The following is a 12,724-nucleotide window of genomic DNA, read 5'->3' as shown; positions in this document are numbered from 1 at the left end:
GCCGGGCTCCTCGGTGGGCCCTCCTCCAGGACCAGATGGAGGTGCCTCCCACCCGACCCTCTGCCGCACGCCCTAAGCCTCCTGATCAACACTGGGCACAAGCCCCGAAGTCCCAGTGGCCCAAAGGAAGGATGCAATCGTGGTGGATTTAGGGCCCTGTTACCGGTCTGGGTAGAAGCACTTGATACAGGGACTTGGCCTGCAGGTGACTGTGACCTACACCTCCATTCTGGGCTTCTGTGCATTAGCAGGGTGACCTCACGGTCTGTCCAGCTGTTAGGTCCTCTTCTGGCAACAAGTCACCTTTTCTCTGGGTCATTCTCCTGTGAACTAGCAAGAGCCTTCAACAAAGCCGGTCCTTACAGTGCTTAGATGGTGGAGAACAGATATTGCAAGGCTGGTTTCTGGTCCTGGGGCCAGCCAGGACCCCTCTGCACACCGGAACCTCAGGGAGGCAGGCTGGGGCTCCTCCTGGTTGTTAGAAGGTGGTCCTCGGCCGTCAGAGTCACCCCGGGTCATTCGGCTTTCTGCGGAGCTTGGGGGTGACTGCTACCGCTTCTTGGCCTCTCCCCGGAACTCCCGCTACAGCTAAGGGCTCATCCACTCATCAGGCTCTTGCTCTTGATGTCTCCGTATGGGGACATCCAGCGTGGTCTCTGTCCCCGAGGCTCCAGGTTTCCAGTTAAGGGAGCAGGTGTAGGACTGGGGATCGGCGCCATCGCTGTGGTCTGTGTAAGCCAATGCAGGCACTCAGAGAAGTCATCCTCTCCATGCCACACCCCACAACAGCCCAGTGTCCTCCCTTGTCCTGGACTCTTCTGTGCTCTCCGCACACGTTGGGCATGTCCCCTCAACTCCTTCGGAGCATTAGGGATGAACACAGATATTCCCACTTCTGCTCCCAGACCAGGGCTATGCGCCCAGCACACACTGAAACGCTGCCGTGGCTGATGGGCTGTGGGGCGTCTGGATGCATTCAGACAAGGGACACCCAGCAGTCCGGTCGCTCAGTTCTGTTGGAGCACACGCTGTTGAGCATGGGCATCAGAGCCCCCAGGCTGGGAGAGTTCCACATGCTGGCAGGCGACTGGGGCACTGGAGACTTCAGGAGCCCCAGTGGGGAATCATCTGAGACACGGGACTGTGGCCTGCAGTTGTCATCACAGAGCTTGACTCGGGAGCTTTGCTGACAAAAGCTTTCAAGGAAGGCTTTCAAGGAAAGGTAAGAGGATCCTTTCACAAAAGTGATGCAGGCTCCAACTCCTGGTGCTTCCCAAAACCTGACTCCACCAGGTGGGGAGGCAGAGCGCCCTCTGCAGGCCTGACTGCTCCATGCAGGCCAGGCCACCAGGCCCAGCAGGATCCAGGTTCTGGGAGCCAGCTGTGCGTCTCCAGGACGTTGGTAGTATGGACAGCCTAGGGTACTACCCCACCCTGGGCCCACACTCATCAGTGCTCCAAAGCAAGGGTTGCCACTCCTTTTGAGGAACAGAAAGCAAAATGCTCATTCTTTTTTAAAGCTAAATCATGAAACTTCAAAGAAAGTTCAGGTTTGGGGTTACACCCCCAGATCTCATAGGGTGTCAATGCGTGCTTGGCTCCCACAGGTGGTTCAAAATGTTTGAGAGGCAACTCCCTGAATGGGCACCCTTGCACACAGCTACCCACAGGGCAAAGGTATCACTGGTCAGGAGAAAGTGGCACAGGTGTGACCGTGGAGGTGTCAGAGGTGTCCCCACACACCATGGCTGGGAAGGCCAGCCAGGACCCGGCATGTCAGCTGGGGCCTCTCATGGGCCCCGAGTGCTGCCTCTCCATCTTGCCCAGGGCCTTGGGTCTCAGATATCTCTTCTTTGCTCCCATCTCTGAAAAACATGGATGCACTAAGCTCCACTGGGGTCAAATCAGATTTGAACCCACCCAGTGGAACAAAGCAGTTGCTACCTGCTATCACGTTGCATCTTGGTTCTCACCAAGAGTCTGTTTAAGAAGCCAATGAAAAAATCACACTCTTCAGACACTTTCCAGGATGTGCTGAATGTCTCTTAATCAGAAAAACTGTGCCATAACTTGTCTCTTAGAATCTCTTATGTGAAGTGTTAGTTGCTCAGTCGTGTCTGACTCTTTGCAGCCCCACGGACTATATAGCCTTCCAGGCTTCTCTGCCCATGGCATTTTCCAGGCAAGAATACTGGAGTAGGGTGTCATTTCCTCCTCCAGGGTATCTTCCAGACCCAGGGATCGAATCCACATCTCTTGTGTCTCCTGCACTGGCAGGCAGATTCTTTACCACTAGCAACACCTTTTTGCGCTGAGGCAATCGGGTGTTCTCTTGGCTTCATGGACTTGTACACGCAATTCCTTTCCCCGGTTTGAGAGATGTTCTCGACTATCATTTCTTCAAGTAAACTCTCTGCTCACTTCTCTCTCTCTCTCTCTCTCTCTCCTGCTTCTGGGACACCCAATATCCTAAGATTGCCCTTCCTAAAAGATTTGGATAGTTCTTGCAGAATTTTCTCTCTGTTATTTTGAATCTTAAATCCCTTTCCTTTTCTAACTGTATCATTTCTAGATTTTTATCTTTAAAAATGGTCTTCTCTACTTCTAATCCTTTTCTAAAGTATGTATTCTTCATCTTACTTACTGAGTCCTTCAGATCCAGAATTTCTGTTTGGTTCCTTTTTAGAGTTTCAATATCTTTGGGAAAGTATATCTTCTGCTCATTAACTTCATCCCTGAGTTTTCTTGTCGCTTGTTGAGCTCCTTCATGACAGTTGTTTTGAATTCTCTATTAGGCTGCATTGTTCTGGGACTTTAAATTTGGTTTCTAGAGAATCATCATTTTCTTTTGTGCCAGTGTTACTGTGATTCTTCATGGTGCTTGATGAGTTCTTCCTCTTCTGGGAAATTTGAAGCATGAAACACCTTTCTTCTTTAGATAAAGCTTTTTCATTTTTTAAAATTTGATTTCTAACAAGTCAACAGGTGAGAGGCTTTTCTTTTTTTCCAGCAGGTGGCGCCACAGCACAAGTTTTTGGTTTTCTGGGCTCCCAAAGCATTGCAGATGGTTGACTGCGGCCATGAAATTAAGACTCTTGCTCCTTGAAAGAAAAGCTATGAGAAACATAGACAGCATATTAAAAAGCAGAGACATTACTTTGCTGACAAAGGTCCATCTGGTCAAAGCTATGGTTTTTCCAGTAGTCATGTATGGATGTGAGAGTTGAACCATAAAGAAGCCAGAGTGCCGCAGGAACTGATGGTTTTGAACTGTGCTGTTGGAGAACACTCTTGAGGGTCCCTTGAACTGCAAGGATATCCAGTCAGTCCATTCTAAAGGAAATCAGTCCTGAATATTCATTGGAAGGACTGATGCTGAAGCTGAAGCTCCAATCCTTTGGCCATCTGATGTGAAGAACCGACTCACTGGAAAAGACCATGATGCTGGGAAAGATTGAAGGCAGGAGGAGAAGGGGACAACAGAGGATGAGATGGTTGGATGGCATCACCGACTCAATGGACATGAGTCTGGGTAAGCTCCGGGAGTTGGTGATGGACAGGGAGGCCTGGCGTGCTGCAGTCCATGGGGTCACAAAGAGTCGGACACGACTGAGTGGCTGAACTGCATGCACTGCCTCTAGTTACACTAGAAGACTGGCACTCTCCAGCCTCCAATGCCCTGCTGGAGGTGTGGCCTGGTGCCCCTGTTGTCAGCGCTTGTGCCTCCATGGTTGCTGGTGCCTTGCTGCCATCACTGCCTAGGACATGGGGGTGATGGGCCCTTCCGCTGTGTCACAGGCTCGGCCTCCCATGGGAGTGGGTTGGGCTGAGGTCACCTGCACTTACGCCGTGTCTGGGGTTGTCAAGTTTAGGGATGCTCCCACTGTGGTTGGGGAGTAGGGAGGCTGGAGCTGTGGGCCAGCCCTGCACCTGGAGGGACAGGGCTGCAGGCCCTGCTGCCCAGTTCCTGTGGCTGCAGGCGGCTGATGAGGCCAGGAGGCTGGAGGTGTGTGTGCCATCCCCCTGATACCACTGGGTGCCGGGGGCTGTGGGCTTGACCTCCAGGGCTGGGGATCAATGACTGCACGCATCACATCTACTATGCCCCCAGCTCCACCTCCTCTGTGTATTCTCATCGGCCCACCTCTAGACGGAGAGATGTGCGGGACTGCTGTGGGTGTTTACTGGCTCTAGATTGAAGGGGAGAGACCAAGGGAGTGTCGCATCTGCCCTAATGCTGATGGCTCCATCTGCTCTTCACATCACAGCTCAGCTCTGACCTCTCTCTGAACCCTTCCCCTAGGATGGCTTAGGTGCCCCGTCTTGACACCCCCACAGCCCCCGCCCTCCCCCCACCCCAGGCTCCTGTCTCTTCACAGATCTGTCTCCCTACAGACGGTTAGCATCTGATTCACTGGTGTCCTTACTGCCAATGCACTCTGGCATCCTCCAATTGAGGGCTGGCTAGAGCACTGCTCGCACTCTGCTGCTACCTGAACCCTGGTGGGAGGCGTGTGTGTCTCCTTGGGCCTCTGGACCCTGGGAGCACCCTGCCAGACCCCCTAGCTCACCAAGAACTGGACGACATCCTCAGGCCTGTGCTTGGCCGACTTGAATGCAGCCAGCCGGGTGACCACCAGGATCTGGTACTCCACGTGCCCCGACATCATCTTGCCCCGCACCTCCTGGTGCTGTGGCACACTCAGGTCCAGGCCCGTGTGGACATTCTGAACTCGCCTGCCAGAAGGAGAGAAGGCAGAGGAAGGTCAGGTTCAAGTCAGCAGGCTTCTAGAGCGAAATGCTGGTAAGTCCTCAGGGGGTCCCGCAGGCCTGGGTACAAGGCTCCTCCGCTGGGCTAGTCCTCAGGGGTCCAACTCCAGGCTACCCGCCCCTCCACATGCCAGCCCCTCCTGAAGCCTGGCTTCCCAGGCCAGGGCCCTGCCTGTGGGTCCCTCAAGAACGAAGGCCTGTTCTCAGCAGAAAAACAGTGGAGAAAATGGGGCTGTGGAAACAGCAAATTCTTTGCTCTGACGGTAAAGAATCTGCCTGCAATGCAGGAGACCTGAGTTTGATCCCTGGATTGGGAAGATGCCCTAGAGAAGGAAATGGCAACTCACTCCAGTATTCTTGCCTTTGAAATCCCATGGACAGAAGAGTCTGGCAGGCATTCGTCCATGGGGTTGCAAAGATTTGGACACAACTGAATGATTAATGCAGGCTTTGAGTGGATACTTGGAAACGTTACAGCTCTTTGAGAATTTTTAAATGCTACACAAATGCAATGAATTGCACAGTGAGCAAAGAAGTTATGAAATGTTTTCCCTGAGGTGAGAAGGCTAAATGTATTCCTCTTTCTGGGTGAGGGTATCATGGAGACCTGCACTCACAAACATAAACCACACAAACACTTACGACAGGATGCGCTGGGCATCCCGTTATCAGGGTCCAGACCCAGCCTCTGCAGGGCAGGACTTCCAAAAGACAAGAAACGGGAGGGCCCAAAGGGTTGGGCTGCCAGGGAGACAGCTGGGACATGGCCCTTCCTGCCCCGGAACTCTGTCCCAATCCAACACGTGGCACCCTACGCCCTGCACTCCTTCCACACAGGTCGCCCTCTTTCCACACCGGGCAAATGACACCATACCACGATGCCATTTGTCACCAGCAGGGAGGACAACCCACCACACAGCCACCTACCACCAAATGTAGCAACCTCTACACCCACGAACATTCTCACCGGGTGGAAGGCAGGGGTCCCCAACCCTGGACCACAGATGGTTACTGGTCCAGGTTAGAGACCTGCCCGCACACCAGGAGGTGAGCAGCCTGCAAGCGAGGGAAGCTTCAGCTGTATTTACAGCCGTTCCCCGTGGCTCGAGTTACTGCCTGAGCTCTGGCTCCTGTTGGATCGGGGGCAGCATAATAAATGTAATGAGATGGAATCATCCCCAAACCATTCCCACCCACCCCCACCCCGAATCCCTGGAAAAACTGTCTTCCACAACACCGGTCCCTGGTGCCAAAAGGCTGGGGGCTGCTGGTATAGTGAAAGAAATGAAAGCATGAATCACTGAGAAAGGCCCGGGCGAACGGCCCTTCAGGTGAGTGTTAAGTAAGTTCAGCATTCACGAGCCACTTGGAAAAACAAATGATCAGCCCTCCTTTCCTTTCGCCAACGACAAGACGAGTGTCCTAGCCTTTCCACCAAGCGCTAAGACCCTCTGCTCCTGGTGCTGTGCGTGGTGTCCCTGCGTGACAGTGTGACGGGCACAGGACAGCAGAGGGGATCAAAGGCAAGAGGCACCCCCACAGGCTCTGCTGTGGGGACCTCGCCTGTCTAAGGTGCTCCCGAAGCACTACAGAGGGACACCACCACTGAGACCCACTTCAAGTCACAGAGTGTTCTGATCACTCAGTCATGTCTGACTCTTTGCGACCCCATGGACTATACAGTCCATGGAATTCTCCAGGCCAGAATACTGGAGTGGGTAGCCTTTCCCCTCTCCAGGGGATCTTCCCAACCCAGGGATCGAACCTGGGTCTCCCACATTGCAGGCAGATTCTTTACCAGCTAAGCTATCAGGGAAGCCCAAAGTGTTAGTTGCTCAGTCGTGTCCGACTTTTTGCAACTCCACGGGCTGCAGCCTGCCAGGCTCCTCTGTCTATGGGATTCTCAGGAATACTGGAATAGATTGCCATTTCCTTCTCCAAACGATGTTCCCGACCCAGGTATTGAACCCTGGTCTCCTGCATTGCAGGCAGATTCTTAACTGTTTGAGCTACAGGGAAGCAGACGCAAAAAGGGAGTCACCTGTACTTGGGCTCAGTGGGTCAGAGGTGGAGCCAGGGTTCACTGCAGGCTGCCCCCTGCCTCCCCGCTGACCCGCACCTCCTAACAGCCCTGCTTACTGTTACTGCTCCGTCTCGGAACACCACACCTGGCAGTTTCTCCAGGGCTTCTATTTGTGACACCGCCCCCCCACACACAATTCCACTGTACCCCTCGTCACGCCGCCCCAGTTGAGAGGCCCTGCCCCACGGCTGGGATCACAGACTCAGGTCCCCTGCCTGTTCCCCTAAACCCGCCAGTTCTCCAGGTCCTGGGCACCAGTGGCAGGCCACTGGGATAAATGCACAGACAGGTCAACTAAAGGGTGTCTCATTTGTGTCTGACTCCTTGTGACCCCCATGGACTGTAGCCCGCTAGGCTCCTCTGTCCATGGGATTCTCCAGGCAGGAATACTGGAGGGGGTGGCCACTCCCTTCTCCAGGGGATCTTCCTGACCCTGGGAACGAACCCCAAGTCTCCAGCACTGTGGTCAGACGTGTTGACTGGTCCCACTTGAAATTCATGGCCACAACTGGCAAGCTGCGGTGCTGGGCCGGGCAAGCCCAGCTTGGTCTCAGTCTAGGGGGTTCTCCAAGTGTGGTCCTCGCTGCATGAGCCCCACCTGGGAGCTTGTGAGAAAGGCAGATCCAGGCTCTGCTGAATCAATCCTCACGTTAACAAGCCCCTCAGGGGACTCTCATGCCCCTGAGCCTAATCTACACTGTCTCCCATTCTCCTCGGGCCCCCAGGGAAACTTTTTTTGTGAAGGGCCACATAGCAAATATTTTAGGTTTTGCAGGCCACAGGGTCTCCATTACCACCATACCCAACTCAGCCGCTTTAGAGCGAAAGCGGCCACAGACAGTACTTAAACTGATTTAAAAAGTGAGTAGGGGGTAGGCTTTGGCCCATGGGTGTAGTCTGCCCACCTATACCCCAGACCAAACTTCCGGAGCTGTGATGTGCCTTCCCAGTTCCCCCGGTAATCTTGTCAACACACAGATGCTGATCCAGCAAGGCCTGAGAGTCTGCATGTCTAACCAGCCACCAGATGATGCAGGCACTGCTCCCAGGACCCTCCCCCACCCCGCCGCACAGAGTCCAAGTTGCCTAAATCCACGAACCCCCAGGACCTGCTTTCTCCCTACAACCCTGCTTCCTGTGTACTGAGAAAAGAGAAGCAGTCGGAGAACTTCCAAGCATATCCCTTTGCATCCACACCTGGCCTGCGTCTGCCTCCCCTGCTGTTAGGGACAAACTGGCTGGCTCCTACCTAAGACAACCCCTCACCTACTCAAGGACGTCAAATCTTCTGTCTTCTCTGCGCCATCAATCTCCCCTCCTTACTGGATCACTCCCACTTCTCTGACAAACCAAAGCTGTCCTTCCACCCAATCTCCCCCTTGAGCTATTGCTCCATTTCTGCTCCCCCTTCAAGCAAAACTTCTCAAGAGAATGGCGTCTCGGGTTCCTCTCCTCTTTGATCTTGAACTTTTTCCAACTTTTTCTTGATCTTCAACTTTTTCTTGAACTTTTTTTGTTCTCATCATGCAACCGAAACAGCCCACACCCAGGTCACTAGTGACCTCTGTGTTCAGTTCAGTTCAGTCGCTCAGTCGTGTCCGACTCTTTGTGATCCCATGGACTGCAGCACACCAGGCTTCCTTGTCCATCACCAACTCCCAGAGCTTACTCAAACTCATGTCCATTGAGTCGGTGATGCCATCCAACCATCTCCTCCTCTGTCTTCCCCTTCTCCTCCTGCCTTCAATCTTTCCCAGCATCAGGGTCTTTTCCAGTGAGTCAGCTCTTCGCATCAGGTGGCCAAAGTTTTGGAGTTTCAGCTTCAGCATCAGTCCTTCCAACGAATATTCAGGACTGATCTGCTTTAGGATGGACTGGTTGGATCTCTTTGATGTCTCCCTCTCCTCTTACTCCTGAGGTATCTGATGGCCCCTCTCTGCTCTTTGAGGCTCTGGGACCCATGCTCTCTCTCTCTTGATTCTCCAACCTCCCTGGCCACTCCTACTCAGCTTCCCTGGATGGTCTGCAATCCTGCCCCAAGTGCCCGCCTTAGACCTCTTCTCTCACTCACCTTCCCCTGCTGCTGCTGCTGCTAAGTTGCTTCAGTCATGTCCGACTCTGCACGACCCCATGGACTGCAGCCCACCAGGCTCCTCCATCCATGGGATTCTCCAGGCAAGAGTACTGGAGTGGGGTGCTATTGCCTTCTCCACATCTTCCCCAAGGATCTCAAATATGTCCAAGGTTTTAAATCCCATCTATGAGCCAGTGGTCCCTCATTCCTCTCTGATCTGGACTCTCCCCTCAAAGCCACACTCCTCCGAACTGCCTGCCCGAAGTCTTCACTTGGCTGTCAGAAAGCTTCTTAACAAACATGTCCAGACCAATGGTGATTCTCACCTTCCTAAACCTGCTCCATCCATAGTCTCCTGGGCTGGTCCATTGCAATGCCTCTCTTTTAGGAACTCAAGAGAAGTCTTGTAGTCAATCTTGACTACTCTTTTTTGCTCTCATGGCCCACATCTAATCATCAGCAACCCACGAAAGCTCAATCTTCAAAATATAGCTAGAACCCAAATATTTCTAAGCTCTTCTGCCAGCATCAGCTCTCACATGGATGACTGCCAGAGTCTCCTGAATGGTCTCCTCACTGCACCCTGCTCGCTTCCATTCTGCTCAGCACAGCGGCCAAAAGACCTTTCTGGAGTCCAAAGCAGGTCCCACCATGCCCAGAGCCTCACCCCAGCCTGGGGAGCCTGTCCTGACTGTCCCCTGCCTCCAAGCCCCCAGATGCGGTAAAACTCTGCACCACATCACCCAGCTCTCTGCTGGCTCACTGCGCTGCAGTCACACTGGCCTCCTGGCTGGTGCGCAAACATCTCTCTGCCCCAGGACATTGGCTCCTGCTGTCCCCTCTGCCTGGTACCCTTTTTCTTAAGATTTCTCTTTCACTTGTCAGGGATCTACCCAGCTGCCACTCTATCAGAAAGACACTCCTGGACCACACCATATAAAACAGCATTCACTTCTCCTAGCATCCCATTTCCCTACCACTTTATTTTCCTTTATACCATTTATCATCCCTGGCGCACTATACCTTTACCCATCTGCCCCACGAAAGCTCACAAGAGGGACTGTGTATGGTTCACTATCCTAGAACCGCTCACCTGGCCTTCACCACCAGCACCTGCATTTGTTAAGAATCCCTGTTCAGGTGGGGCAGAGAGGGAAGCCCTTTCACCCCCTTCCCAAGCTCCCAGCACCAAGGTCACACTCCCACTGGTCTGCCGCTGGCCCTGCTCACACCTGCCAACCTCAAACCTCCTAACCGCATAAAAGGAAACGGGCTCAGGGAGAGGAGGTGATTCACGTGGCACTAGGGAAACCTCTTCCGCCAGCGAGGACACGACCAGCCACCACGGAGAGGAGACCAAGCAGGTTCTGACATCAGAACCTTAAAGAATCATACTTTTCTAGACCTGAAGCCACAAGGATGTTCAAATTACAGCCGGAAAAATTTTACATTCATTTATGTAAGAGACTGAGGTCTTATCCTAAGATTTTGTGTAGGGGGATCAAGGGTGAAGTGTGTGAAAACACTTGCAGTGAGTCACTTGACAGATGTGAGAAAGGGGGAGACGGTAAAACCACGCCCACCCCAGCCTTCAGCATCCCTCTTGTACTGAATCCCCCAGGCCACCCTGACCCAGGGGTCCTCTGCCTCCAGGGACCCTCTGGAGGCCTCTGCGGTAACTGCACTTTTCCTGGGCTACCTGTTAGAGCAGCTGCCACCTGTCCCCTCCCTTTCCCATGGAGGACCTGGCCTCACGCACCCCCACCTCACAGAAGCGGAGGTACACCCTGCCCTGTGTTCCCATGGCAACCGGAAGCCTCCCCCGCCCCCGCCCCGCCCCCCGGCTCAACAACTGTCCTCCGCCCGTTTCCCCTGACGGGCCGAGCCTGGTCTGATTCACCCCGTTCCCGGTGCCGTGCCCCGGACCTGGCACACAGTCAGCGCTGCCAGGATGCATAACTAGATCTTGGAAAAGAAACGAAGGCAGGTCAGCGGGAAAGGGGTGAGGAGAACCCCCTCTTTGACCACCGTGCAGGATCGGCCAATCCAGGCCTTCCACTAGGTCTTGGATGAGTTCGTTACTCTCTAGGGACCACAGTTTCCCCATCTGTAAAACCGGGAAGCGGGGCGGGCGGCCTCTCCCGCAGGGCCGGGGAGCGGCCGAGCCCAGGTCCACGGCCAGCGGCGCTGGGGACGCCGGGCGACGGGCGGGATCCTCAGGACCCGCCGCCTCCTCCGCCCGGGACACCTAGGGCCGCGGCTCCGGGCCCTCCCGACTCTACGCGGCCCGAGATGCGGCCGGGGCGCGGGGTCTGGCTCACCTGGAGGTGACGAGCACCGCCGGGGACTGCATGACTGCGAGGGGCTCCGGGCGGGGCGTGCGATCACGCGACCGCGGGCGCTGGCGTCGCCGCGTCCCCGCCCCGCGCCCCGCGCCCCGCGCCCCGCCCGCCCCGGCTCGAGCTCGGGCTCCTGCCTGGCCCGCCGCCTAGTGGCCGCGGCGCTCGGCCGGACGCGGCCGTGCTTTTCCAGGTCTTTCTGGAATTCTGGGCGGAGATTCAGGGCTGAGGACCGTGCGCGGGCTCGGCGCTGCTGGCGGCCCCAGCTGCGCCGAGCGCGCCCCCTTCCCGCGCCCGGGTGTCCCGAGCCATTCAGAGGCGCGTGCGTCCTGGTTTGGGTCTGATGTCCCGGCATTGTTAGTGACAGCGCCCCGTTCACTTTTAGGAGTGCCCCAAGCGTCCCGCTTCCGGACGATAAATCATTCAGTTCTGCTTCCTTGGGGAGAGTTTTGGGGAAACAACTCAACGGTGCACAGGGTCCCAAGGATGCTCTGAGAGATGTTTCCAGCGTCAAACGAGGTCAGAGAACCCATCAAACAAGATGAAACACTCTGTGCGGGGTGATCTAAAGAAACAGCAGTCTGACACCCCACCCCCCACCCCCAAGGCCTTCCAGGGGCTTTCCTTAAAGAGGCCAACAGGCCCTTCCCAGCAAAAGCTTCTGAGAACTGGGTTTCTTATGCCTCACTAAAGAAATGTTCTGAAGCTTGTTAAAACTGTAAGGAAGACTTTATTCAAGGCTGTTGCAACAGGAGTCAAGACTTTCCCAACGGGGAGAGAGTTCAGGCTTAGCCCTGAATACAGTAAGGACAATGGGACTGGAGCCAGGGGGCAGGGGGAGGTCAGTGATGGAGGTACAGGTAGCCAAGGGTGAGGATCCTTGCTGAATCCTAGCCTGAAGGCAGGCTGGGGGCTTAGAAGACACCAACGGGTGGGAGGTGAGGAACTTGATCAGATACCAAGGGTGATCAGGTATCAAAGGGAGAGAGCCTTTCTCAACTGAACTTAGCAGGATTCTTGCTGAGACTGGGCTGGGCAGGCCAGAGACAGGGCAGGCACCAAGGTCAAAGGCCCAGTCGAGAAGAGGGCTAAGAGGAGCCTAAAGTTTGGTCAAGAAGAGGGTGTCTGTCTCCCAAAGTTTTCCTCTCAGAGAGCTACTAAAACTCCCCAGCCCGCCAGCTCTCCAGGCACCATCTCCTCCCTTCCTCCCTTCCTAATGACACCCCCTTCCCCGTACTGTAGCCCACCAGGCTCCTCTGTCCACGGGATTTTCCAGGCAAGAATACTGGAATGGGTTGCCATTTTCTACTCCCGGGGATCTTAACGACACAGGGATGGAACGCAGGTCTCTTATGTCTCCTCCATCGGTAGGTGGGTTCTTTACCACTAGTGCCATCTGGGAAGCCTGTGTTGCTCTAATGTTCAGCAACTAAAATGACAGGTCTCTCTGCTTCTGAT

The 12,724-nt window shown here is 54.7% G+C and overlaps 1 protein-coding gene and 1 long non-coding RNA gene across 6 annotated transcripts in view; one reads left to right on the top strand and one right to left on the bottom strand.

The window, feature by feature from the left end:
- The window catches only part of HS1BP3 (HCLS1 binding protein 3), a 48,482-nt gene that overhangs the window by 25,367 nt on the left and 10,391 nt on the right, over positions 1-12,724 (bottom strand). For 2 of the 4 annotated variants that reach the window (XM_061433202.1, XM_061433203.1), the window contains exon 2: positions 4,572-4,737. In XM_061433202.1, the coding sequence (XP_061289186.1) occupies positions 4,572-4,670 (99 nt within the window). In that variant the 5' untranslated portion in view covers positions 4,671-4,737. Of the gene's footprint in view, positions 1-4,571; positions 4,738-11,248; positions 11,373-12,724 lie in introns of those variants that run through there. The other 2 variants (XR_009739528.1, XM_061433201.1) reach the window with 2 other exon arrangements.
- Positions 10,759-11,982, top strand: LOC133257387 (uncharacterized). Of its 2 annotated transcripts, none has more exons than XR_009739531.1 (2): positions 10,759-10,914; positions 11,652-11,982. It is a non-coding gene; the product is annotated as an uncharacterized LOC133257387 (long non-coding RNA). The 2 variants fall into 2 exon arrangements; XR_009739530.1 differs by having other exon boundaries at positions 10,759-10,929.

Source organism: Bos javanicus, chromosome 11 (assembly GCF_032452875.1).
Source record: "Bos javanicus breed banteng chromosome 11, ARS-OSU_banteng_1.0, whole genome shotgun sequence".
NCBI lineage: Eukaryota > Metazoa > Chordata > Mammalia > Artiodactyla > Bovidae > Bos > Bos javanicus.
This window is presented reverse-complemented; position numbering and strand designations above follow the sequence as displayed.